We start from the raw sequence: 27,184 nt of genomic DNA, 5'->3' as shown, positions 1-27,184 counted from the left end.
TCGATAACCACTTGTTCCTGATTCTCTGGAGGGCCGGGGGAGACACGGCCTCCCCCTGGTACTCACCCCCACCACCAGTGCCACCACCAACACCCATACATACAGACACACAAACACACCCGTTACCAACACCCACATACAGACAGACACACAAACACACCCGTTACCAACACCCACATACAGACAGACACACAGACAAACACACACACGCTCCGGTTATCAGCCACGGTGAGGATTCGAACCAGCTCCTCACAGGTACATCCTTGCAGATGTGAACCAATCCACCACGCCACCGAGTCCCCTTTGGGTTCACCAACCTTCTCGTTATCTTTTCACTTCAATCTCCCAGAGCATAAGAATCAAACCTCAGTCTTGTTCTGTTTCCATGAACAAGACTTGAACTCACAGCTACAGAATCACCAGACTACTGTCATCTGACTGAGCCATGACCCAACACAAACAAAGATCCTCTCATGAAGCTTTCAACTGTCTCATCAGACTGTTTGACTTCATAAATTCACTGGGTCCCATAAGAATTGAACCCACGACTCCAGGTCTGCAAGTCCTTCCTCTAACAGACTGAGATACTTGACCAGACACACTTCAGCCTCTGTCTCTGGGTTCTTGGCTCTTTAATGTGAGTGGAGGACTTCACCAGCTCTGAGGGTTGTTGTGGGGCTGGACATAGAAGAAGAAGCTTCTTAAAAGAAATGACAGGTGTCTGACCAAGTAGCTCAGTCTGTTAAAGGATGCACTGCTACACCTGAGGTCGCTGGTTCGATTTTTATTACAATCTGTTCTTTAGAGGCTGAGCTACTTGACCAGAGACACACAAGCCTCTTTCTTTGAGTTCTCAAGTCCAACTCACTGACACTCAGTGAAATTATGAAGTTATACACATGAAAGACTTGAGAAGCCAAAGAAAGAGACTTGTGTCTCTGGTCAAGTAGCTCAGCCTCTTAGAAGATGGACTCATAAGAATCGAACCAGCAACCTCAGAGGTCTAAGTCCTGCTCCAACAGACTGAGCTACTTGGTCAGACACCTGCTGTTTCTTCTTAGAAGTTTTTCTTTAAAGTCCAGCCCCAATGCAAACACCCAATGATCTGTTTAAGTCCAACTCTCTATCCATTAATATAGTACGTCCGTTCATTTAAAGCCATCATCCTCCTGCAGTGTAGTGGAAAGGCTACAGGTCTTGATGGCAGAAGGTTCTTGGTTCAAATCCCACTGAGTTTAGCTTTAAGTTCTCTTGTGTAGATGCACTCTTCATATAGTACGTCCGTTCATTTAAAGCCATCATCCTCCTGCAGTGTAGTGGAAAGGCTACAGGTCTTGATAGCAGAAGGTTCTTGGTTCAAAACCTGCTACGGTGAGCTTTAAGATCTCTTGTGAAAATTGTACTCTACATATAGAACGTCTGTTAAAGTAATGTCATTGTGCTTCTGTAGTGTGGAGGTAATGCTACAGGTCTTTGGACCAGAAGGTTCTTGGTTCAAATCTGACAAAAGACACTTTACCATTCTCCCATGATCCATGCAATTTAAAAGAATTAATTAAAATAAAATATACAAAAGTGACTTAATTAAACTTAAAAATAAAAAAAGACTTAATTATACTCTGTCTTTATTGCACTCTGCACAATACTTATAATACTTATATTACTAAAAGTATATATTGCATTCTCCCATGCTTCGCATGGGAGAATGTTGTTGAATAGTTGCATTCTCATGCTGTGGAGAATGCAACTATTCAACTAGTCATGGGAGCCTTGTTCGCCTTGTTCTGGCAGGAGACACATTGTTGGACTAGGTGAGGACTGGGTTCATTCATACAGCTATGCATCATCCACCTGCCCCCTACACTCAACACTCGACACCCTGCTCCAAGCAAAGCCAAAGCCAAGGCCAGTTTGGCTCTGGTCAGATTTGAACCAAGAACCTTCAGGAGCCAAGTCCTGCAGCATCTCCTCTAGGCTAGCGGAGGTCTCCTTTAGTCCTCTGAACAGATGTTCTATTTGTCTTGTTCATTTGTATCATGTTAGCAATACAAAATTGCCCCCGAATGGATTTGAATGGGAGAATGGAAAACTGTCTGTGGCCAGATTTGAACCAAGAACCTTCTGGTTGTAAGACCTGTAGCGTTTCCTCAACACTGCAGAAGGACAATGGAATAATTTTATCGGACGTTCTATATGTATAGTGCATTTTCACAAGAGAACTTAAAGCTAACCTAAGCGGGTTTTGAACCAAGAACATTCTGCTAGCGAGACCTGCAGCCTTTCCTCTACGCTACAGGAGGATGATGGAATGTATTTAACGGATGTTCTATATGTACAGTGCGTTTTCACTTGAGAGAACGAGTTTTATGAGCGTTGGACCCAGAACATTCTTTATCCTCACCAAGTTGCTCAGTCTGATAGAGGATGGACTAAGCAGTCTGAAGTGGTGGGTTCGATTCTTATGAGAGTCCATCTTCTAAGAAGCTGAGTTATTGACCAGAGACACACAAGTCTCCTTCTTTGGGTTCTAAAGTCTTTCATGTGTATAACTTCATAATTTCACTGAGTGTCAGTGAGTTGGACTTGAGAACTCAAAGAAGGAGGCTTGTGTGTCTCTGGTCAAGTAGCTCTGTTTTTTAAAGGATGGACTTTCATAAGAATCGAACTCATGACTTTCAGTTGCAAGTCCATCCTCTATAGGACTGAGCTACATGACCAGACAGACAATCCTTTCTCTTTGGGTCCTCAAGTCTTTAATCTGAGCGTTGGACTTCAACAGATCATTGGGTGTTTGCATTGGGAGCTGGACTTCAGAGAAGAAGCTTCAAGAAGGAAACAGCAGGTGTCTGGTCAAGTAGCTCAGTCTGTTGGAGCAGGACTTTTTTACCAGTTTTCAGACGACATACTAACCTACCCCTAAGTCTAACCCTTTTTAAAATCATGTCTTATGCATGGAGTAACTGTCTCCTGGGCACCTTCATCACCCAGGACCTGAAGTGGGAACTGAACACTGGATCCTTCACCACAAAAGCCCAGCAGAGGGAGCACTTTGCAGTTGAAGACGTTCAACCTGCCAAAGACGATGATGGTGAACTTCGATTCTGAGTCTGATAGAAAACGATATGGTCTAATATTTGTTAAAAAGTCATAGTACAGTGTCATCACCAGTCCAGTGATAAGGTTCCAGGTCTTGTTGATGAGCAGCCGAGAACAAACTGGTTTTGTGGTGGGAGCTTGTGGTTCTGATGACCTGCAGCCTCCTGCCAGAGTCATGGCAGGAGGAGTGCAGGTCGGCCCAATCTGACCTCACCTCAGAGTCCTGAGACGTTCAGGTCCTGAGACCTCATCCTGGAGAGGTTTTGACCATACTGTACTGTGACTTTTTAAATCACATTTTAGAGCACATAGTTTTCTATCAGACTCAGAATCGAAGTTCACCATCATCGTCTTTGGCAGGTTGAACGTCTTCAACTGCAAAGTGCTCCCTCTGCTGGGCTTTTGTGGTGAAGGATCCAGTGTTCAGTTCCCACTTCAGGTCCTGGGTGATGAAGGTGCCCAGGAGACAGTTACTCCATGCATAAGACATGATTTTAAAAAGGGTTAGACTTAGGGGTAGGTTAGTATGTCGTCTGAAAACTGGTAAAAAAGTCCTGCTCCAACAGACTGAGCTACTTGACCAGACACCTGCTGTTTCCTTCTTAGAAGCTTCTTCTCTGAAGTCCAGCTCCCAATGCAAACACCCAATGATCTGTTGAAGTCCAACGCTCAGATTAAAGACTTGAGGACCCAAAGAGAAAGGATTGTCTGTCTGGTCATGTAGCTCAGTCCTATAGAGGATGGACTTGCAACTGAAAGTCATGAGTTCGATTCTTATGAAAGTCCATCCTTTAAAAAACAGAGCTACTTGACCAGAGACACACAAGCCTCCTTCTTTGAGTTCTCAAGTCCAACTCACTGACACTCAGTGAAATTATGAAGTTATACACATGAAAGACTTTAGAACCCAAAGAAGGAGACTTGTGTGTCTCTGGTCAATAACTCAGCTTCTTAGAAGATGGACTCTCATAAGAATCGAACCCACCACTTCAGACTGCTTAGTCCATCCTCTATCAGACTGAGCAACTTGGTGAGGATAAAGAATGTTCTGGGTCCAACGCTCATTAAACTCGTTCTCTCAAGTGAAAACGCACTGTACATATAGAACATCCGTTAAAAACATTCCATCATCCTCCTGTAGCGTAGAGGAAAGGCTGCAGGTCTCGCTAGCAGAATGTTCTTGGTTCAAACCCGCTTAGGTTAGTTTTAAGTTCTCTTGTGAAAATGCACTATACATATAGAACGTCCGATAAAAGTATTCCGTTGTCCTTCTGTAGAGAGGGTCTTAATAGCAGAATGTTCTGTTCAAACCGCTGTTGTTAGCTTTAAGTTCTCTTGTGAAAATGCACTATACATATAGAACGTCCGATATTTCCATGTCCTTCTGCAGTGTTGAGGAAACGCTACAGGTCTTACAACCAGAAGGTTCTTGGTTCAAATCTGGCCACAGACAGTTTTCCATTCTCCCATTCAAATCCATTCGGGGCAATTTTGTATTGCTAACATGATACAAATGAACAAGACAAATAGAACATCTGTTCAAAGGACTAAAGGAGACCTCCGCTAGCCTAGAGGAGATGCTGCAGGACTTGGCTCCTGAAGGTTCTTGGTTCAAATCTGACCAGAGCCAAACTGGCCTTGGCTTTGGCTTTGGCTTTGGAGCAGGGTGTCGAGTGTTGAGTGTAGGGGAGCAGGTGGATGATGCATAGCTGTATGAAAGAACCCAGTCCTCACCAGTCTCCGTGCGAAGCACGGAGTCTGGGTGAGTCCAACAATGTGTCTCCTGCCAGAACAAGGCAACAAGGAACAAGGCTCCCATGACTAGTTGAATAGTTGCATTCCCCAGCCAAATGCCAGAATGCAACTATTCAACTAGTTAGCATTCTCCCATGCGAAGCATGGGAGAATGCAATATATACTTTTAGTAATATAAGTATTATAAGTATTGTGCAGAGTGCAATAAAGACAGAGTATAATTAAGTCTTTTTTTTATTTTTAAGTAAGTCACTTTTTGTATATTTTATTTTAATTAATTCTTTTAAATTGCATGGATCATGGGAGAATGGTAAAGTGTCTTTTGTCAGATTTGAACCAAGAACCTTCTGGTCCAAAGACCTGTAGCATTACCTCCACACTACAGAAGCACAATGACATTACTTTAACAGACGTTCTATATGTAGAGTACAATTTTCACAAGAGATCTTAAAGCTCACCGTAGCAGGTTTTGAACCAAGAACCTTCTGCTATCAAGACCTGTAGCCTTTCCACTACACTGCAGGAGGATGATGGCTTTAAATGAACGGACGTACTATATGAAGAGTGCATCTACACAAGAGAACTTAAAGCTAAACTCAGTGGGATTTGAACCAAGAACCTTCTGCCATCAAGACCTGTAGCCTTTCCACTACACTGCAGATAAGGTAATCGCAACGATTGAACAGACCTTCTCATCAAGACCTGTAGCCTTCCTCTACGCTACAGGATGATGGCAAAGTTTTAACGGACATTCTATATGTATAGAGCGTTGGACTTAAACAGATCATTGGGTGTTTGCATTGGGGCTGGACTTTAAAGAAAACCTTCTAAGAAGGAAACAGCAGGTGTCTGACCAAGTAGCTCAGTCTGTTGGAGCAGGACTTAGACCTCTGAGGTTGCTGGGTTCCACAGACAGAGATGTCTCTTTCTTTGACTTCTCAAGTCTTTCATGTGTATAACTTCATAATTTCACTGAGTGTCAGTGAGTTGGACTTGAGAACTCAAAGAAAGAGGCTTGTGTGTCTCTGGTCAAGTAGCTCAGCCTCTTAGAGAACAGATTGTAATAAGAATCGAACCAGCGACCTCAGGTGTAGCAGTGCATCCTTTAACAGACTGAGCTACTTGGTCAGACACCTGTCATTTCTTTTTAAGAAGCTTCTTCTTCTATGTCCAGCCCCCAATGCAAACACTCAGAGCTGGTGAAGTCCTCCACTCACATTAAAGAGCCAAGAACCCAGAGACAGAGGCTGAAGTGTGTCTGGTCAAGTATCTCAGTCTGTTAGAGGAAGGACTTGCAGACCTGGAGTCGTGGGTTCAATTCTTATGGGACCCAGTGAATTTATGAAGTCAAACAGTCTGATGAGACAGTTGAAAGCTTCATGAGAGGATCTTTGTTTGTGTTGGGTCAAGTAGCTCAGTCAGATGACAGTAGTCTGGTGATTCTGTAGCTGTGAGTTCAAGTGTTGTTCATGGAAACAGAACAAGACTGAGGTTTGATTCTTATGCTCTGGGAGATTGAAGTGAAAAGATAAAGGCACCACGAGAAGGTTGGTGAACGCAAGGGGACTCGGTGGCGTGGTGGATTGGTTCACATCTGCAAGGATGTACCTGTGAGGAGCTGGTTCGAATCCTCACCGTGGCTGATAACCGGAGCGTGTTTGTTTGTGTGTCTGTGTGTCTGTGTGTATGTGGGTGTTGGTAACGGGTGTGTTTGTGTGTCTGTATGTATGTGTCTGTATGTATGTGTCTGTATGTATGTGGGTGTTGGTGACGGTGGCACTGGTGGTGGGGGTGAGTACCAGGGGGAGGCCGTGTCTCCCCCGGCCCTCCAGAGAATCAGGAACAAGTGGTTATCGAAGGAAACACAGAAACCGGCTGAATTTTACTGAAACATTTATTTAATATTATTATCTGTAAACCGCATACACGGAAAAAAGGTTTGTGGGGTCTCCTCTCGGTAACTACCACCTGAAATAGCAACCCATTGATTAGATCTTCTGATTGTTTGATGAGTCACAGCAGTTTCCACTGTTAACATGTTAACAATGAAAAGCTGCGCGACACGTCAAACACGCAGAAGATCCAATAAATGTGTTGATATTTTAAGCAGTAGTCACCAAATGATGGGTCCATGGCCTGCCTGGCGCCCTGGCGGCTCCAGCAGCTCTGGCTCCCTCTACCTCCATCTCTGGCTAATGACAGTAGCAAACAAAACAAACTAATGAGACGAGGTTTCCTCAACAACACATGTTAACAATGAAAAAGCTGCAGAAACACATGAACACACAGAATATCTACTAAATGTTGAGCTATTTTATGCAATAGTCACCTCATGGTGGCCCCCGGCAGCAGCTCCGGCTCCTGGTGGCTCCGTGGGGGTCTCCTCTCTGTAACTGCTGCCTAAAATAACAAACCATTGATTTGAGATTATTATTAACTGACTTTTCATGCTTCAGATAATCTAACAATCTCACATACAATTAGAATCATACAATTAGAATATAATTCAAATCCAAATGTTACAGTTGAATTTTACTTTTACAAGCAAACACAAATCAACATAATGTTTCTGCATTTTTCAAACACAGTGAGGACGAATATCACATCATTGATCTGCATCAGATTTGTGTTTGTCGTTCTCTGCTCATAAAGAAGAACTAATATAAAACTGTCTCAATGATTTGCTCTGTTGATGGAAACAGAAGAAACAATAAACCAGAAAGTCAGGGAGACAATTGTTGCTTCAGTTTGTCAACTGTGATGTTTATTATGATCATTATTATCTATATCGATAGATATATTGGTATTTATGATGGTAAATTATATATATTATGGGTTTGGTAGGGCTGGGTGATAAAACACTATCAATGCAATGTGTAGACTTTACTGACATCTAGTGGTGAAGTTGCATATTGCAGCCTCCACTTCCAAACATGACAGAGAACCATAGACTGTGGTCTTCATCTGTGATTAAAGTCTGACTTCAGGTACGCCTTGAAGACTGACAGCTACAAGGAGAGGGTCAAGAAGGAGAAGGAGAACGTGTGGTAGCTTCAGTTGTCATAGAAACTCAAAAGATGTTTAGTTTGTCCAGTCTGGGCTACTGTAAAAAACATGGCGGCCTCTTATAAAGTATTTAAATATAAAGTATGTAAATATAAAGTATGTAAATATAAAGTATTTAAATATAAAGGCCCATTCTATGGTAAAGAAAACAATTCATACAATTTTGATGAAAAACACTAGTGAATACATTTTATTAAAAAAATATTGGCACAGGATTTTATTTGGAATTTATTAAAGTAACAAATAAATTATTATTTAAGTATTTATTAGAGAAGCCAAAGAACGTAAATAGTATTAATATTTGAACGGAGTGAAATTGTGAAAAACTACATTTCTTTTATTGAATAAATCTGTCATGAATAGATTGAATTATTTAGAAAATTGTCACATTTCAAACTTTTCAAAGTGAGTTGATATAAAATATTATAAATCAAACTATAAACGTATGAAAACTATTCATATGATCATTATTGTCATAGTTTTGTTTCCCAGCCTGAAGATAAATATCCAGATGTTTCAAGTCAAAGTCAACTGGACGTACTTTAGCTCGTTTAGGACAAAACAAGTGATCAAGTCTTTGACATGAGAATTTAAAACACGCTCAGTTTTCTCGGTTCATGTTTAAAAGGTGAAAACTTTAGAAACAGCTTCTTTCTGCTCCAGACACAAGTTTCTCTCTTTTACTTCCCATGACTGAACAACTGGTGCCAGGTGAGGTTAGCTTGTGATGCTAGCTTAGCTTAGCATTCCCATTAGAAACTAACGAGACGAGTTTTCCTTTCAAACACAAGTTAACAATGAAGAATGTGCAGCGACACGTCCAACACACAGAAGATGTAATAAATGTGTTGATGTTTTTAAACAGTATTCACCTCATGATGGATCTATGGCTCCGGATCCTGCATCTCCGGCTCCATGCGGAAGTACCGACTGGCAAACCGGAAGTGGAGGAGTCCAATGGTGTATATGGAGAAGGAGAGGGGGGCTTGGACTATACCAAGTCAGGTGGATCCACAGGGAGAAGTTTGTTTATCTCAAACTATAAACCAGATGTTTAATATCCACATGATGTGATGGTTTAACATGTGTTGCCCTGCAGATGTTCCTGCATCATGAGCTCATTCATTGATTCTGATGATTTGTTAGTTTGCTGAATGAACCAAATTGAAACGAGTCTTTCTAACAGTCGTCTGCTGCTCAACCTTAAATCTCAGGTGTTGAAGAGAAGGACACAGAGGGGAGCATGTGTGAGAAAAGCTGGTACAGGTTGTAAAGTAGTTCATTGCTGGTATTTATTCCTGGGAGCTGTTCACAGGTTTCTGCTTTCACAGGAAAATACTTTTATTATGATTCAGAAGTAGTAGAAAAAAAGTGATGAGGAAAAGACATCTGTAGTCTATAGTGTGTTTTATTAAAAAGTTTCACTCATTCAGTCCATTACAGTAACAAAAGTATCACAGGGTTTTAAAATGTACCACGATAATTTAAAATAATTTAAAAATCACAAGTGAAATATTATAAACAAAAGGTGCTACATTACGCAGAGTGTAACTGAAATCTCACAAAAGTGCAAATATTAGTGATACAGAACAAAAACACGTCAGTAAATTTATCAATTTATACAAAGTGCAACCAGAACCGTTTCCCAATAGAAGGTGGTTAGACAAAACATCTTCCGACACCGTGGTGAGACAATCAGACGTTATCATTTGGTCAAAATCCACATTTAAAATTAAATTATATTGCAACCATATATAGGTGTTTGTGTGTTTAAGCACAATTAAGAATTAGCTTTGTACACGAATACATACTTTAATGTCTTCCTTGTAAAAATGACACCAAGTGTGCCCAAAGTAAGTGGGACTGATTCAACTTTAGCAGCATCATTGGCTCTCGTTGCCAGAGGGAAAGCACCTGATTAGTCCAAACACTCCATAGTTAAAATAAGTGTATAAATAAATACAGCGAGGCTCTTCTCATATAAACTGGCAGCCCTCTTTAGCAGGTTAGTATTACTGGTCCCTTACAGTCAGAGGTTTATTGCACAAGAGCAACTGGGAACATCTCCCACTTGGCACGGACCAGTCGACGGGTCCAGATTAAAACAACCCGTCTTCACCGAAGAACTTCTGCATAGAATCGAATGGATGGGAAAACAGATCAGGTCACGTGACCCTCGACATCTTTTCTATGCAGGAGCTCAGATTTAAGGTCATTTTTTTACTTTTTGGTCAAACCCAGTCGGTGTGGAAATGGAAAACGATGTTGAGGTGTGGCGAGTCACCCCAACCAGCGGGGGGGCGCCACTGCACCGGCTCATCCATCAGTAGCAGCCGTCTCTCCAGGTGCCGTCACGAAGGGCACTGAGGGTGGACAAGCTCTTTGGAGGCGTCAGTAAACTGAGGGGAAACGACAAGGGTCACATTCACAAACTGTTTATAAAACCCTCAAATCAAAACGTACAGAACAAACTGTTTACCTTCGTGCTGGTTGCGCCACCTTGCTGCGGGGGTTGGAACTCGTGGCGCCCACAAAGGAGGCGGGGCGGGGCAGGCTGCTGCGGGGAGTGCCCGGCATGGAGGTGGGCGTGCCCCCTCCTGCGGCCGATTTGCTGAACAGAGGGATCCCGCTGTTACTCCAGCTGTTACTCCCACTGCTGCCGCTCGGAGGCTGGAGGCTGGTGGAGGCCGAGCCCTTGATGGTGGGGCTGACGTACGCCGTGGCCTTGAGCGGCTGCCGGGACAAGGAGGAGAAATTCCCACGCTCTGGACCCTGTTTTGAAGTTGGCCAGGGGAGGGGACTGCGGGGGGCGGGGTTAACACGTTAGAGAACTGCTCAATAAAGTTTAATTGATAATTCTAAAAAGCAAAAGAGAAATGGCGTCTTACTGGAGGACTGCAGGCGAGCCAGACCGCTGGACGAATCAAAACTCAGGCTGTTACGAAGCAAACAAGGGGAAGCGCTGGGATTGGTCGGAATGGGCACACTCGGCATGCTGGGAGCTCTGACAAGGTTAGGCATGCTCCTCCGCAGTTTATCTTCACAGACACAGAAAGACGGAGATTAAAGATGGATAACAAAGACGAGTTCATGTTTTGTTGTGTGTTCACGTCCGTTTTAAAGAAGCCGCGCTGATCTTCACCGTCACTTCCTCTAATCCCATCAAACCCTCCCTCGTCCTGGTCTCTGAACGGAAACCAGTCTGAGCGCCTTAAGTCCAGTTGGACAACAGGCTTAGAGTTATTATTAAGAGGTTAGAGCATCAGTGTGGGTCAGTCCAGGGCGGAGACGTACCATTAAAGAGCAGAACGTAAATGTAAAACAATGAATCTATTGTTATTTATTGGTTAATATTCAATAATAATATTGGGCAGAAAAACTGTGTTGACTTACTCTCAAATTCTCCTGGACACCACGATGAAGTGTCCCCACAACAACGCACACAAATGAACAAATACACACGGGAACGTAAACATAGAAACAGAGATGAGTCATTAGTGCTAATCACAGGAACGACCTGATTGGTCGACCGCTTCTGGAACAGCTGGTGAGACGGACTCTACCTGATCCTGGTCGGAAGCCGTGAGGCTCGGCTGTGCAGAAGCTGCCCGCTCCCAGTCCCTGGAGCTGGGACGGGGCCAGAGGCTGAAAGGCGAACCCGGCGGAAGGGAGCGGCGGCGTGGAGGGCGTGGAAGGAGGGGTGGACAGGGACGTGGTGCTTCTTCGCCAGTCTCGCATGCTGGAGAAGGTGTGGGAGTGCGGCAGGCGGGTGAGGCGCGGCTGCGGCGGGGGCAGGAGGCCGTAGTCTTCGTCGTCCTCCTCGTCTTCCTCCTCCAGGTCTTGGCCGGCGCTGAGCTGGCTGAGCTGGAAGGTGAAGCTCTGGCTGCGGCGGTTGGCGAGGGTGGACGACGTGCTGGCGTAGTCCTGCCTTAGACCTGTGGGAGTGAGATGTGAGGGCCGGCGTGCAACACAAACACACACACAGACACACACAGACACACACACACACTTTATCACCTCCTGGGGTTAATGAAGCTGAAGTAGCGATGAGCTCTGAGATCTGGAGCCAAATGTTAAAACATTAGAAAGAAGCAGGGAACAATAGAGACACATGGTGAGAAGAAGTAAAGTGACAGAAACACACCGACAGTAACAACACAACATTAAACACTTCTTTATGCGTGTTTGTGTCACAGGTAAGTGTCTGCGTTTGTTAATACTCATTCTACAGAATAGAAAGATGTGTATTTGTGTTTAGACTTGAATCTGAGGAGACTCACTCTCCTCCTGCAGCCGGGCCATGACCTGCACGTCGGTGAGGTCGTGCAGTTTGTATCCGTGCAGAGTGATGGAGTCGTCCTCCGAGGCACCGAGGTCACTGTCCATGGACGACTGGGGACTGAGCGCCGCGCATCTCAGGACTTCAGTGTAAAAGAGACAAAGAAAAACAGTTTGACTCATGTTCCAGGAAAGATAAAATCACCGGGAGGCTTCAGGGTGTCGTCTACGTCACGATGGAGGATTCAGACTAACGGAGGGTGAGAATTATTAAGCCCATTAAGCAGCAGAGATATTAACGGAGAGGTTTCTCCAGCTTCTCCTCACTTACTGATCCCTCCTCAGATCTAAAATAATCCTTCCATCAGTCGTATGATTCTAATGACGTCTGCCTCAGGTCTAAAGCTTCTCTTCTGTCTCAGGTCTTTTCTTTTGACCTCAACTAAAAGTGACTAACGTATTTCTTCACTTCAAGTCTCGCATATAAACTTCCACAGAAAAGAACAGTCCCCGGGTCTTAAACCTATAAACACTGACGTCTGAAGTTATCTATTTAAATATCTAAAAACTAGAAACAGTTATAGAGTCTGTTTGAGTTATGGTAACAACAGTGTTTCTAAATAATATCCTACAGGTGATATACAAGTGATTCATTTATACACATGAAAGTTTGTACAAAGAATCAAACAGAGAGAATTGTGGGAATTGTGTTATGGAAATAAACCTGAGGCTAAAATCCACCAATGACCCCTGAGGCGCTCTCTCCCCCCCCCTGCAGCTTCGCCCTCTGATGAGTCTGGATCTGTGTCGTTGTTTCCATCACTAATAATTCACATGAATCCGTCACATGTTCAACCTCGAACACGACACAACAACGACTCCTCAAAATGAAGTTGAAGGTTTATATTTAAATGTGAGAAACCAGCGCTGAGTCTTACTTGAATTTGCCAGATGAGGGACGAAGGTGGGGGTGCGCTCAGCGAGGGGGGAGAACTCCTTCCCCACGGGACTCAGCGTCCGATGGAGAACATGGTGGAGCGGGGAGGAGAAGGAGGGAGCTGAGGAGGAGAGGGAGGAGGGAGGATTATTACATTTTATTATTATAAACTTATATTCTCTGGTGTTAGAGATGCGTGGTTACCGTGGCGATCAGACGACAGGGGCGTGGAGCAGGGGGGGGCTCTGATGGGAGACACGCCGGCCACTCGACTGAGGGGAGGGCCTGGGGAGGAGTGGGAGGGGCTGGACAAGCTGCTACGCCACCTAGAGACTGACGAGGGAACAAGAGGAGTTCATATTAAAATACTAAAATCATGGTCACACTATAATATCCAATATTCTAGAGGTTCAGTTAAAAAAGGGAAAATATTAAACATGGCGACGAAGCTGAAGATGACACTCGCAAAAACAACAAAGACGCCACAGATGTAACACACACATCCACACAACGTGTACACCGACACACACACACACACACACACACACACAGAAGCATCTTGTTGAGCAGTTACCTCACCACCTCTGTGTCTGTCACTAACTGCTCTATTCATCGTGTTTCAGCACGGAGGACAAAGACGTTTTCAACACAACAGAGCCGCTCACACACACACACACACACACACACACACACACACACACACACACACACACACACACACACACACACACACACACACACACACACACACACACACACACACACACACACACACACACACACACAACTCGGTTTCTATTCATAGAAGCAGAGCGGAAACTTTGACTGGTTTGATGTGATGAAAACCAGGAAACAAGGATGAATACAGATGTGCAGCGTTGTGCTTTTCATATTAAACTCTCTGTGTGTGTGTGTGTGTGTGTGTGTGTGTGTGTGTGTGTGTGTGTGTGTGTGTGTGTGTGTGTGTGTGTGTAGGAGGAGGAGGGTTTCTCTCGATACCTGTCGATGTGAATAAAAGACACTAAGCTATGAAAGGGGGGATGCATTCCTTTCATGTAAACCGTTTCCGTGGCAACAGCTCTCCATCCTCACTGTACTGAACCTCGGTCGGCGGGAGGCAGCGGGGAGACGGTGGAGACGGTGGAGGCGGAGGGCCGAGCTGGTGGGAGGAGCCCTCCTCAGCTTTACGTGATGATGCGCTGGCAGAGCGACGAGCCGCACAGCTGGAGTCACTTCAGACGACTGAGAGGTCGAAGGTCGACGGCTGTGACCCAGATACCAGCAGAGACTGACCCAGTCTGCAGCTTCTTCACTCTACTGGAGCAGCTTCGGACCAGACGATCTGGAATCTCACCATCAATCAAATTCTTTGTCAAGTACGACGAAGGAACTTCAGAGTCACAAGTGAAGATCAGGGGAAGAAGTCGAGTGGAGAAGAAACCTGGAATCAACACGTTATCTCGAAAACTACCAACAGTGGGTTTCACACTTATTCTGCCTTCACCTCATGAGACAACAATCAGTTACACAACTCACACAGAAACTCATTCCCACTGAAAATAACCTGACACACACACACACACACACACACACACACACAGGAGAGTCCAGCTCATTAAAGGCTTCAGGGTGTTAAGCTGAGGCCGTGGGAGCCAACGCCTCCATTCACGCGAAGGCCTCCACACACACACACACACACACACACACACACACACACACACACACACACACACACACACACACACACACACACACACACACACACACACACACACACACACACACACACACACACACACACACACACACACACACACACACACACAGTCTACAGAGGTGTGTTGACATCTGGATCAATAACCCTGATCGCCCTTTTTTCCACGTTTGTTGTCAATAATCTTGCGACATCCCAAGAAACCTATTTTTAAACCGTCGATTCAGGCTCATGATGTAACCATGACAACGCTGAACCCAAGCGAAGAGACACGGCCTCGACACCGACATCGATTTCCTCTCGTCTGGATTCTTCAGCGACTCCGAGTCAGCTGATGAGAACATTTGTCTGGTTTCTTCTGCTTCCGGCTGCTCGGAGATGTTTTGTGTAATTAATGGGAGCAGCCGCAGGTCAGCTGACCTCCACCTGATCTGCTTAGAGCTCCGAGGTCAGATTATCGTCCTGCTCATCCTCATTAGTCACATTGTTGTGAGGAAGTCGATCCAACGAGGGAAACAAATCTCTGGAGACGTTTTCAGACATGAACTCGAGTCTGGATATGTTCCTGGAATGATCCAGAGGAGCTGAATGTGAGAACACAAATGTCAGATACTCCAGATGTTCCCAGAACTTTTCCTGCAGCCCCCTGGAAACATGTCGGAATTCTAAGTTAGAACATTTTCCAGAATCATGCAGCTCCGATCTGACACCAGGGAAACAGGTCCCAGGAACCATCTGAACCTGAAGAATCTGAGGTGACTGTACTTCTCTCACACTGAACTCGTACCTTGCTCCAGTCGCAGCGACAGCGACCGTCGGGCGGCCTCCACCTCGGACTTGGGTCGGTCCAGAACGTGCCGGCACCACTGCAGAGGAGTGAGGGAGTCGTCTCCGAGCTCCACGGCCTTCGACGACGCGTACAACCTGCAGGGAGGAACTCAGACAGTTAGAATGTCTGATTCTGATTCTGCAGCCGCTTCGTGACCAGATGAACGAGAGAGGAGGAATGTTTGTACAAAACTTCCCAGTGAAGCTGCAGAGTTTCATATGAACTGTGGACGACACCAGCAAACAGAGCATTAGAATAATCTAACCCAGAGGAAGACGACATGAATCTCTCTCAGGCTGGAGGGGATGAGGAAGAGGAGCGGCTCTGCTCAGATGAAGTGCATCAGATTATTCTGACAGAACTCCTCCTCCTCCTCCTCTTCATCCTCCTCCTGGTTTTTACTCTGCAGCAACATGGAGCAGCTGAATTATAGATGAAAACCTTCCCTGACATCAGGTGAGCCGACAAACACACAACTCACACTCCTGCACTCGGGAGGAGACGTGTGACGACTGGACACGTCCCTGCAAATAAAAGATGAAGACGCAGAATCTGTTCATGAGTTTAAAGATGAAATCAGTGGTTTATTAAACGTTAGACTGACGGTTGATGGATCTGGAAAAGTTGAATAGTTCCAGTTGAAGGACTTTTCTTTCTCAACAAGATAAACAAGCTGACACCAGTTTAATTCGGTATAAACACAAACTCAGATGTTAGTTTTCTGACGTCTGGCAGGAAACTTTCAAGACAAAAACATTCAAGACCACAACAATAAATCTGAGGTTTTGAATGTGTTGTTTTCCTCAGAGCTGGAGAGCCGACAGTAAACAAAGGGAAGACTGTTGCACGTATAATTGGCCCCTCTGTGTAAACTGTGGCCCCTTGATGGCCCCTGACTCTGAACAATCATACATCCCCCCCACCGGGTAAGAGAATAGTAAGTTTATGTTGTGCATCAGTGAATTGGTTTCCACCTTCACTGCTACATTTGATTTATGATGATAAACTGAATCTACTCATACAAACTGATTTTACAGAATCAGCCAGATGTGTTGTAACATCTGCACAGAGACTAAAAGGCTGAGAGTATATAGAAGAAACTGAGGCCTGTATCAGCCTGACACACACACACACACACAGAGACACACACAGACACACACACAGACACACACTTTGGTTCAGGCCTGAAAACATCTTCCTCATTGTCCTCCAGATGTGTGTTTGCGGTGCAGATGTGCAGCAGGAGCGTGCAGCACCACCCTCCTGCAGGAACAACAGGTTGGGGGTTCGAACACTCACCACGTCTCCTCCTCCTCCGGGCAGCACAGAACCTCCAGGTCCAGCAGCTCCAGCTCGTCCAGCACCGACGGCTCCGCTTCGTCCTCCCCCGGTTCTGAGGCTCCGTCCCCGGCTCCGTGCGGCTGGAAGTATTCGAAAGGCTCCTCCGGGGGCGAGAGCGACCCGGCGGACGGGAGGCACCGCAGGGCGAGCAGCGGGCCGTGCAGGCGGAACGCCCCGGAGCTCCCGAGCCCGAAGCCCGGGGACGGGCCGCCGGAGCAGCCGCTCGCCCGCAGCTGCTCGTTCTGCAGCTCCAGCCTCCGGACCAGCTGCTGCAGCTTCCTCACCTCCAGCTCCGCCGGCAGACAGTTGCTGTTACAGTCCAGCTCCGGCAGCCCCGCGGCCGGCAGCACCTCCATGAGCGGTGTGTCCGGGCTGCAGCCGCTTCTCCTCGGTGCGTAGCAGGTGATCAGCGGCGGAGGAGTCAGGAATGATCCGCCGAGTCTGCACCGTCAGCCGGTGTAAACCCGCAGACTCCGCCCCCCCTGCACCGCACATCACGCACACGTGTCCCAGCCCCGCACACTGATCCCAGCTGCAGCTGATGGAGGAAGAGATCAACGATCACATCGATGATTCAGGATCAATCACAACAATCAATCACTGGTGTTGATGAGCGAAGCAGCAGGTGACGCTCACCTGGGCTGTTTGTGCTGCTTTGGCGACACCTCGTGGCTAAAAGTGGTCATTGCAACAAACAGTAAATCTGTATTTTTGCAGGTTTTGGAAAGTTCATCACAATTAAATCACTTTTCAGACCTGGACTCATGTTCTAAAACAAGAAGCAGTATTCAAGTCTCAATAACCAGCAGGAAAAACATCATCCAAGTTTCCATCCCAGGATTTAAACGATATGTTATAAAAACTTCTCTGAAATAAAGTTTAAACTGCGACGCTCCTCCATCTGAGGCTCATTGGTGTTTCCAGTGTTGTTTTGATTCCTCAGTGGATAAATGATTAAAAGATAAATTGATTAAGTCAATTATTAAAAATGATGCCAAGGGACCAAGATCAAATTTGAACAAATATGGCCTGTGATGCATTGTGGGCAATGTAGGCAAAAGAGAGGAATACATGGAATAAAAGAAACTGTATTTCTGACCCTTTGTTAGAAAACTGAACATTAAAAGAACTGATGTTAAATCTCTTGATTCCTCCGAGATTAAAAAAACATTCATGCATTAAAATACATTTTTAATTGAGCCTAAAATTCTTTAATCAAGAAAGTTGATCTAGATTACAACAGGAAGTGTTAATGAAACATGTCACATACTGAATATATTATATTTACAAACAACACAGAGAGAAAACACGTTTTTATATGAAAAACTTAATTTATTGATTCATTTATTCCTTCAGCTTCTTCATTCCTTGACAAAGGCTGCCATCTGGTGGCTGAAGGAGCACACTGCAGCCAGTTGAGCGTTGGCTGCATCTTAAACATGGCGGCAGAGTGAGGACGTGTGAGGACGTTCTGCTCGTGGTCGTTTCAGGAGGTTAAACAAAAACTGAAGAGTTCACACAAGGTCACGTTAACACCGGACGTCAGAGTGAATGGTTCTTATTAGAGTTCAGGTTCAATCTTCCTCCTCCTCCTCCTCTTCCTCAGCGTTTCTTCCAGGTGAATTTCTTTCTCGCTCCCTCCTGTCCCGGCTTCTTCCTCTCCCTCACCCTGGGGTCAGGGGTCAGCAGGCCGGCTGGGAGGAAGGAAGAGGAGATTATTATTATTATTTTATTTATTAGATTTATTTCAGCCTCTTGAGATCATGTCAGGAGGAAGGAGGAGGAGGAGAATAAAGAGGAGGAGAAGAAGTAAAACGAATGAGGAAAAGGGAAGAAGAATAAAGGAGAACAAGGAGCAAGAAAGAAACTCAAGAGGGAGAAAGAAGAGGGAGGAAGGAGAAGAAAGGAGGAGTGAGAATGAAAGAGGAAACATTCTCTCTATGCACTAAAGAACAAACTCATTTTAAATCATTTTAAAATAAAAAGTTACATTGTGTTGATTTAAATTAACTTAAATGATCTGATCTGTGTTTTTAATGTTAAATATGAACGTGTAAAACACGAGAACGCGATGCTCCACCTTGTCTCATGGTCTCCACGTCGCCCTCGGACAGGAAGCTGAGCAGAGCCCTGGAGACGGCGAGCCGCAGCGCCCCCGCCTGGCCGGACCGGCCGCCGCCGCTCACGGTGCACTCCAGGTCGAAGCGTCCCAGCATGCCCGTGAACTGGAGCGGGAACATCAGCTGCTCCCTGAAGGCGGCGAGGTGAGGGAAGGAGAAAATGACCAGGAGATAAAGCGCCAGGAGAAAGAGCGTGGTTGAATGGGCAGAGCAGGAGTGTGTGTTATTGAACAGATATCAACAGCGGCGGCGTCGCTCTCTTCACGTCTGATTGGCTGAGTTTGCAGACGAGGATCCTGCAAAGCTCCTCTAACAATCTCACCTCCGCACATTACTGAGCAACGTCTGACTCAGCAGGAAAAGGATAAGGCCGTGCACGAGTGTGTGTGTGCGTGTGTGTGTGTGTGTGAGAGAGAAGTGTCTGTGTTCTGGATGGCGTCTCAGGCTGAATGGCCGTTGGCTGCTGACAAAGTCAATTGTCACCTCTCTGCTCCAATTACAGCCCGTCCTCACACTGCGTGACAACACCAGCTCCGGACACTCACACACACTAACACACTCACACACACACACGATCACTCAACTGTGTAATTAACTTACTACAAAGAGATAAATAAGAAAACCAGGCGATGCTGTGAAGAGTGAAAAAGCTGCTTTTTAATTTTTCGGGGCAGAGGGGGAGTGGAACACATCGCGTTGTGCATTTTTAAGGGGAACGGCGTCTGTGCAGGAGGCGGCGGACGAGCGCGCCCGCGTGGAAACGGTTTGTGTGTCTGACACTCTCCTACCTGTCCTGTAGCACGGAGAAGAAGTGGAGGTAATCCTGCCCGTTGACGGTGACGCGTCCGGAGCCGCAGTCTCGGAGGACGACTGAGGAGGTCGACGTCTTCCTGCGACCTGAGGACACACACACACACTCAAAGTTACTCAGACGTTTATGGAAAACTTCATATGCACCATTCAAACAATCCTAAAAACGTGCGTCTACCCTCTGACGTGCTGAACGCCACGCCTCGGTCATCCTTCTCCAGCGGTGGCACGATTTGCTTCCTGGACTGGGCCTCCAGTAGCCGGCGGTAGCGCAGGACAAACTCCTCCTCCACGGCGCAGTAAGGGACGGACAGCAGCCGCTCCATCAGCTGGATGAAGCGATTGTACTGAAGAGGAGGACGCGGTTAGATAAAGAGGAGAAGAAGAAGAGTGGGGGACGGAGGGAGGGAGGGAAACGTTGTCTCTTACATCGTGAGCGGAGATGGTTTCCACCAGCAGAACGTCCACCTCCTCCTTCGTGAGCCAGCGGCTGGTTCCTAAAGAGCTGAGCCCGACAAACACAGAGTTTCAGAACGGACGACTTTCTAAACTAAATATTGAATAAAAGATCATTTCTACTTCACATAAAACACAGATAAAATAAAAGCTGATGATCAGAATCTTACATCCTCTTGGCGTCCTGGGAGAAAAGGCCTTTGGCTCTCAGACGATCTTGGTATTTCTCTAAGTTCTGGATTTTTTCGTACGTTTCCTAAAAACCAAGATAAACAACAATAACTTTAACGATGACAGAGAAATGGTTTGATGACTTTAAGCTTTCGAGAGTCGGAGCTTCAGTGCAGCGGCGTCACCTGAACTCCACACGAATACGTTTCTAATTCCAAACGTCTCCGGCTTCTCCCACTGAGACGTTTCTTTGTCTCGTATCATTTCAGGCTGAATCTCTTCTCTCTTCACATTTCATTAGATCCAAACTCACTGAAAACAATCGGACTCTGAACATTTTCTGCTTTTTCCTAACTGAATCAATCAGAGGGCGTCTCAGATCTGAGCTCAGTGAACGAGCCGAGCATGCCGCTCACGTCCCCGAGGCGCACCCCCACCCCCCCACACCACAGCCGCCCCGCGCCTGGGTGAGAACTCATTTCCCTGTCAATTATTCACCAGATGTTTGTTTAATTCCCTCTTGATAGAGTGTGGCTAATCCGCTGCCACTCCGACCAGCGACACAGGGGTACGGCAGCAGCAGGGGGGGGAGGAGGGCACAGAATAAAGCAAACATCAAGCAAAAACCAATTTTCTCTGCAAAATATGTAATAGAAAATCAGAAAAAAAACCCAGAAGGGAGGAGTTGGAGGAGTCGGACGCGGCCTCGGATAAGAAGCTTGCGTTACACGTTCGCAAACACTGGGTCCGACAATGGCGAGGAATAATTCGCATGGATTGGCTGCGTGAAAAGGCGAGGGCCGGTATCTGGGTACGTTTAAGTCGAGGCTGTTACGGAGACAGAAAGCTAGAGCGCCGCTGCTTCTGTTCCCGACGCGCTCTCTACACGCACGGCCGGGTTCAGAGCGGCGGGGAAATTTTAATTTGAAGGATGAAGGATTGAAAATGCAACGACGACGAGGAGTGCGTGTTTACTTCCTGTGCACAGGAAGTGAGAGCGAAGGGGGTGTCGTGTGCAGGTTCCCCCGCGGCCGTGTCCATAAAGGGCTCGGTGGAGCAGCGAGCGGGTTAATGTACCGACGCCGGCTGAACCCGAGAGCAGCCGACCGGCGAGCCTGGTTTACACGCCACTGCCCCCTCCTGGCAACGCTCCCGACGTGAGAGAGAGAGTTACAGTTACAAAAAGAGATCGACACAAGACGGGGAGGATCGAGGAGACATGGCTGACATCCCCATTTAAACCAACAGCAGGGGGTGCAGAGTGTGGCTGCAGGGCACAGAGTGTGTGTCTGTGTGTGTCTGTGTGTGTCTGTGTGTGTGTGTAAGAAGTGTGAGCTTGATCTAATTTTCAGGTCTTTGTGCTTCAGCTCTTATCTTTGACACGTCTGTGAACCAGGAAGCAAAGAGCTGAGTGTGAAGAGGGAGGAAGAGGGAGGAAGAGGGTCGCTCGGAGGTGGCGAGCAGTGTGAAGGGCGTGGCGGCCTCCTCCTCCTCCTCCTCCTCAGCCCCCCCACCCCTCTCCCTCCAAATCCCCGTGGAGGAGCTGCTCCCGGTGGCGGGACAAAGACGTGTCACTCCTCAAACATGTTTTTGAAACGTTTCCCTTTGTCCCCAAGTTTTTTTTGTTGCTCATTTATATTTATGAACTGATTTCTCACCTTTGGAAAGTTGATCACTTTTTAATGATTTCAAGTCACAGAGAAGAAAGTGTCAGAGGAAATAAACTCTGAAATAAAAGTTTGATTCACACACAAAGTAATAAAGAAAAATGTAAACAAGTTCTTCTGAAGTGACTTGAAAAAGACCTCTGACCCCTTCATCACCTGACTCCTCCTCCTCCTCCTCCTCCTCTAATCTCCCACCTCTCTTTCACCCCGGCTTCATTCAGCCGTGTGTAAGAAGAGGGTCGGACGTTGCCCCCCCCCCGGGGGCCTTGCTACCTTCTCTCAACTCTCTCCCTCTGAATCACACATGACCCTCGGGTGCAGGAGGCAGGAGAGAAGAGGAGGTGAGGAGCTGGATGAAGATTCACCTCCACCTCACACCTGAAGTACTCACATGCATTAGGGAGTAGTACGACTGTTTCCCGGTGTAGAAGAGGAAGTGGAAAGGCCGACCGTCTGTCCCCCACTGCACGGCTGTAACACAGGATCAATCAGCTGAGAGTACTTCTACACAACATGTACTCACTTACTACTACGACTGATACACACGTTACTTACCTCTCTGCCTCGGAAAGATTTCATCTGGATGCTGGAAAATAAAAGAGAAACAGAGTAAAGAATCAAACCTGAAGTTATTTAAATATGTGGTTTCATATCAGCAGGTAAATATGAGCGTAGACAACAAGCTGTGATTATTTAATAAAGAACCATCGTACCTTCATGAGGGGCTGAGCTTTCTTCTCAAACAGGCCCGAGGGGAAGAGGTAGGCGATGCTCCTCTGTGGGCGAGAGAGGAAACACATTCAGAAACAGAAGAAGAAGAAGAAGAAGAAAAGGCCGTTTGAGAGATGATGCATCGAGACAACGTCCGAACAACAGAGGTCACAACTACGGGCGAGAGCGACAGAAGACGACGCAACAAGCTGCTGCTCGCGGGTTCAAGGAAAGGCGAGTGTGATGTGTGTGTCCGTGAGAGTGTGTGATAGTGAGAGTGTGTGTGTGTGTGTTTGTGTGTTGCTGTGGAGTTGGAGGAGAAAACAAGCAGAAAAAAGGCACAAGTTTCTGGCTTTGTTGACAGTGAGCAGAGGACGAAGTGGACGTCCAACAGTTCAGAGCGAGTTCATCTCTGCTCCGTGTGTGTGTGTGTGTGTGTGTGTGTGTGTGTGTGTGTGTGTGTGTTATTAGCAGGGCTACAGATGGCACTGCAGTGTGTGTGTGTGTGTGAGAGAGAGAGGGAGACAGGAAGTGTGCTGGCCCCGCCACACTCATCAAGACAGTCTGTTCATCTCTCTCCTTCCTCCATCCCACCATCGCTCCTCTCCTCCTCCTCCTTTTCATTTCTTCCTTCTCTCTGTCGGTTCAATTAGTGAGGCAGCAGGTGCTGCACAGAGCGAGCAGGTTGCTGCCTTAAGGTTGTCAAAACGACGGAGAGCAGGAAGAGAAGGACTGAATAAACCTGTGTGTGTGTGTGTGTGTGTGTCTGTGTGTGTGTGTGAGAGAGAGGCAGGAAGAGGAAGACAATTGAGGAGAAGTTAAAGGGTGAAAAGAAAAGAGAGAAAGGGAAAGACAGGCCGAGAGGAACAGATGAAGACACACCTGTGCTTCACCGAGCCTCAGGAAAAGATGGAAGTGATTCCCCGAGGGGCAAAGAGAGAGTGACGGAGGAGAGGAAGAGGGAGAGCGACACTCGTACAACCGAGCAGGAGGAAGTCCGATTTCACAAATTTCATCGACACAGAATCATATTAAATTCAGAACGTGCTCTTTTACTGTGTCGGCTCTCTAGGCTCAGTTTATAGGTTTTTGTCAAATTTCTCAACAAACCCAAAAATGTTCAGTTTGAAATGAAAATCCTCTTGTTGTTTTTAGGGGAAAATAAAAAACACTGGATATATTTCATCAGTAAAATGATCAGATTCAGAACTGATTCAAAGAGAAGCTGAATATAACTCGTATGAAAAGATATTTGTTATTATTTGTGGGTCTTTTGTGCGACTGTGGCAAACATCCAGAGTTCAATTCCCTCAACGCTCGAAAGCCTCTTTGATTTTCCCCGGACGTTCGTCAGCGTCACACCTGAGGAGTCTGGACTCCAAACCACGGCGGAGGGATTCATCAGCTGCCCCGTTACGCATCTCGCCAGTCCTCCCACATTTTCCTCTTTCCCTGCACACGTCCAGGTTCGGGCTGTTCGCCGTCGCTTTGGCTTTCACAGCCGGGCGCTAACAGCTCTCTTCATTACACGTGAGGGACACCGGGGAACGAGCGAGGGAAATCAAGCTAAGTGGTCGGAGCAGGGACGAGTCAGTTATTGCCAAAAACCTGAAATAACGTGGGTGATGCTAATATCCCCGACGTGGCGGATTAGCCAGAGGTGCCACCGGCTCCCTGCTGCTGGTGATGATGATGATGATGTGAAGAGCAGAGCTTGAACAATTTGAACTCAGCAGAAATGGTCATTTTTTTAAATGCTTCATATCTTTTAATCTGTTCAACCTAAACTAAAAGGTTATTGAAGTCAATAAATCATAATAAACGATAAAAGTGCTGAAATTCTGTTTCTTTTAATTAAATTTAGCTTAATATACCAACATTTTTTATTTCATTGTCGATTGATGTAAACAGGATCATGTAAAAACAACCTCCTGCAGGAAGTCAGTTTCCAGAGGGTTCAAACAAAACACTTTCAAAGCTGATCAATATTTAAGATGCAGATTTTCTTGTGGATTTGAGTCCTTGTCTTGTTTAAGTGGACGTGGACACACACACACACACAAACAAAGTGTGTAACTGTACCAGCTCCCTGTGTGTAGCTGTGTTTATCACTGTGAAATGTTTGTAGACACGTTGAGAGGATAAACACTGAACTGCTGCGAAAACTAACTTTGACACATTCTCCCGTCTGTCAACAAAAACCGCTGAGGAGCTCGAATTACGTGGAATCAGTCAGTAGAATTATGTAAATCACAAAATGCTGTTCAGACGCTGCATCAGCATAAACACTTCTTATTGTCAAAGCACCAACGAAGTCTCGAACCTGAACGTTGAACTCAAACCAAGTGTAAGAAGATATGAAGCTGCTGTTTGATTTACAGGAATCTGGTAAAAACATGAAGCTGCAGACGGAGCTGATGTGGATATTGATCGACAGTCGCAGCAGAAACCAGCGGCTCAAAGTGGATCGTCATGACAACAGCCTCCTCTCGGTTTGAGGACGTCTCGCCACTGCCTACGTCTGTGGATGTAACTGATGAATGGGACAGTGCAGCTCCCAGTGTTGAGATAAATTAACAGTTAACACGAATAAACTTTGACATTACATATCTTCCCCAGCCAATCAGAGCAGCAGAAACCAGCGGAAGCATCACTAACACGTGACTCTTACGTCCACGTCCTCCTGGCAGAAGTTCTCCGGGTCTTCTCCCATCATGTTCGCCAGGTGACGTTTCCCGATGTTGAACTCCTCCACCTGCTTCTCGATGAACTCGGCGGTGAACTTCTGAGGCCCCGCGGCCGCCAGGTTCTTCCTGAGGAGAGGGGAGCTGCAGCTGAGGTGTCTGATCGGGACCTGCAGAGGAGGAGCAAGGGTTGTTAGCATGAACCAATAACAGTTAGCTTCAGTGTTGTTGGCATGAAAAGCACAGTTAGCTTCAGTGTTGTTTGCATGAAGCACAGACAGCTTCAGTGTTGTTAGCATGAAGCAATAACAGCTTCAGTGTTGTTAGCATGAAGCACACAAGCTTCAGTGTTGTTAGCATGAAGCACAGAGAGTTAGCTCCAGTGCAGTTAGCTTCAGTGTTGTTAGCATGAAGCACATACAGTTAGCTCCAGTGTTGTTAGCATGAAGCACAGACAGCTTCAGTGTTGTTAGCATGAAGCACATACAGTTAGCTCCAGTGTTGTTAGCATGAAGGACACACAGTTCAGTGTTGTTAGCATGAAGCACATACAGTTAGCTCCAGTGTTGTTAGCATGAAGCACACAGTTAGCTCCAGTGTTGTTAGCATGAAGCACAGACAGCTTCAGTGTTGTTAGCCTGAAGCACACACATTTAGCTTCGTGTCCGGAGCAACCACAACAATAACACTAAAGCCGAACTGTTGTTGAGGGTTTAATAGTTTATATTAAAACATATTTAACTCTTTAACATTATAATAACACTGATTGCGACGTTGCTAGATGCTAATTCCTATTATTAGCCAAGCTAGTTTCGGCTAACAGCCGGATGCTAGCTCAAGGACGCGGGGGTTTTGGCTCCGTCGTCGTTTTAAATCTATTATTTTATTTTTGCTTTTCATCGATAAAACCCAGTTTCACCTTCCGACTCAGCTGCGACGACACCGTGGAGCCGCAGTTTCCACATTTCCCCAGAAACGCTCCCACGGTTCGCGCACAGGACAGCGCCATCTTGGATCCGAGCTCTGACGTCGCAGGCGGAAGTCGTCACAGACACGTGACATGGTGTAATTTTGTGTTTATGTTAAAAACAAAACATTTGAATTTGATCGTAAATACATTAAAAAGCCATAGAAAGTAAATTATTCATGATTTATTTAAAATACCTTTTGGCATTCGTGTCCAAAATGTAAATAAATAAGCTTAAGAAGAAGTTTCTTACTTTAACAATATTTTTTAGGAGTTTACAATACTATTAAACATCTGTATTTTATCATAAATTCATGATAGAGCCATACAATTAAAATTATTCATAAAGTATTTACATTTTCTAATTATTTGATTAAACTTACTATTTGCATTCATGCACAAAATGTAAATAAATGTGCTTTAGTGGACGTTACTTGCTTTAATAATGTTTATTGGCTTGATTTTTAAAACCTATAATGACAACTTTGTGTGTAATTGGTTTTATGGAACATTTGACAGTTTTTATTCTGAAATAAATTGCTTGGCAGCTCAGCAGAAATGTCTCGTTCGAGTGCTCCTCGA

General features: G+C 45.8%; 2 protein-coding genes and 1 long non-coding RNA gene across 3 annotated transcripts; 1 reads left to right on the top strand and 2 right to left on the bottom strand.

Moving 5' to 3' along the window:
* Positions 1–9,307: 9,307 nt before the first annotated feature.
* LOC118103552 (SLAIN motif-containing protein 1) lies at positions 9,308–17,560 on the bottom strand. The gene is given in 11 exon segments (XM_035150628.2): positions 9,308–10,316; positions 10,397–10,673; positions 10,676–10,717; positions 10,806–10,955; positions 11,311–11,322; positions 11,481–11,852; positions 12,198–12,338; positions 13,134–13,253; positions 13,337–13,465; positions 15,634–15,770; positions 16,975–17,560. Coding segments are annotated over 11 exon segments (1,854 nt in total). The 5' UTR covers positions 17,373–17,560; the 3' UTR covers positions 9,308–10,240.
* Positions 14,890–17,906, top strand: LOC118103554. The gene is made up of 3 exons (XR_004694900.2): positions 14,890–16,131; positions 16,483–16,601; positions 16,889–17,906. It is a non-coding gene; the product is annotated as an uncharacterized LOC118103554 (long non-coding RNA).
* A 421-nt stretch (positions 17,907–18,327) lies between these two features.
* On the bottom strand, positions 18,328–26,676 carry mrps9 (mitochondrial ribosomal protein S9). The gene is made up of 11 exons (XM_035150631.2): positions 26,555–26,676; positions 25,623–25,805; positions 22,954–23,016; positions 22,796–22,826; positions 22,632–22,711; positions 20,573–20,658; positions 20,376–20,451; positions 20,125–20,293; positions 19,925–20,033; positions 19,097–19,266; positions 18,328–18,710 (listed from the first exon to the last, which is right to left on the bottom strand). Exons 1-11 carry the CDS (start codon positions 26,642–26,644, stop codon positions 18,619–18,621), a joined length of 1,149 nt encoding a protein of 382 aa, XP_035006522.1. The 5' UTR covers positions 26,645–26,676; the 3' UTR covers positions 18,328–18,618.
* Positions 26,677–27,184: the final 508 nt, after the last annotated feature.

The sequence above is a fragment of the Hippoglossus stenolepis genome, chromosome 24 (assembly GCF_022539355.2).
Source record: "Hippoglossus stenolepis isolate QCI-W04-F060 chromosome 24, HSTE1.2, whole genome shotgun sequence".
Classification (NCBI taxonomy): Eukaryota; Metazoa; Chordata; class Actinopteri; order Pleuronectiformes; family Pleuronectidae; genus Hippoglossus; species Hippoglossus stenolepis.
Note: the sequence above shows the minus strand (reverse complement) of the source record. Positions and strands in the feature narration are given on the sequence as shown.

Coding starts and splice junctions, on each gene's coding strand:
- mrps9 (XM_035150631.2), bottom strand. CDS start 26,644: ATGGCGCTGTCCTGTGCGCGAACCGTGGGAGCGTTTCTGGGGAAATGT. Junction 25,806..26,554: donor CGTCGCAGCTGAGTCGGAAG/GTGAAACTGGGT, acceptor CCTCCTCTGCAG/GTCCCGATCAGACACCTCAG. Junction 22,827..22,953: donor AAGCTCAGCCCCTCATGAAG/GTACGATGGTTC, acceptor TTTATTTTCCAG/CATCCAGATGAAATCTTTCC.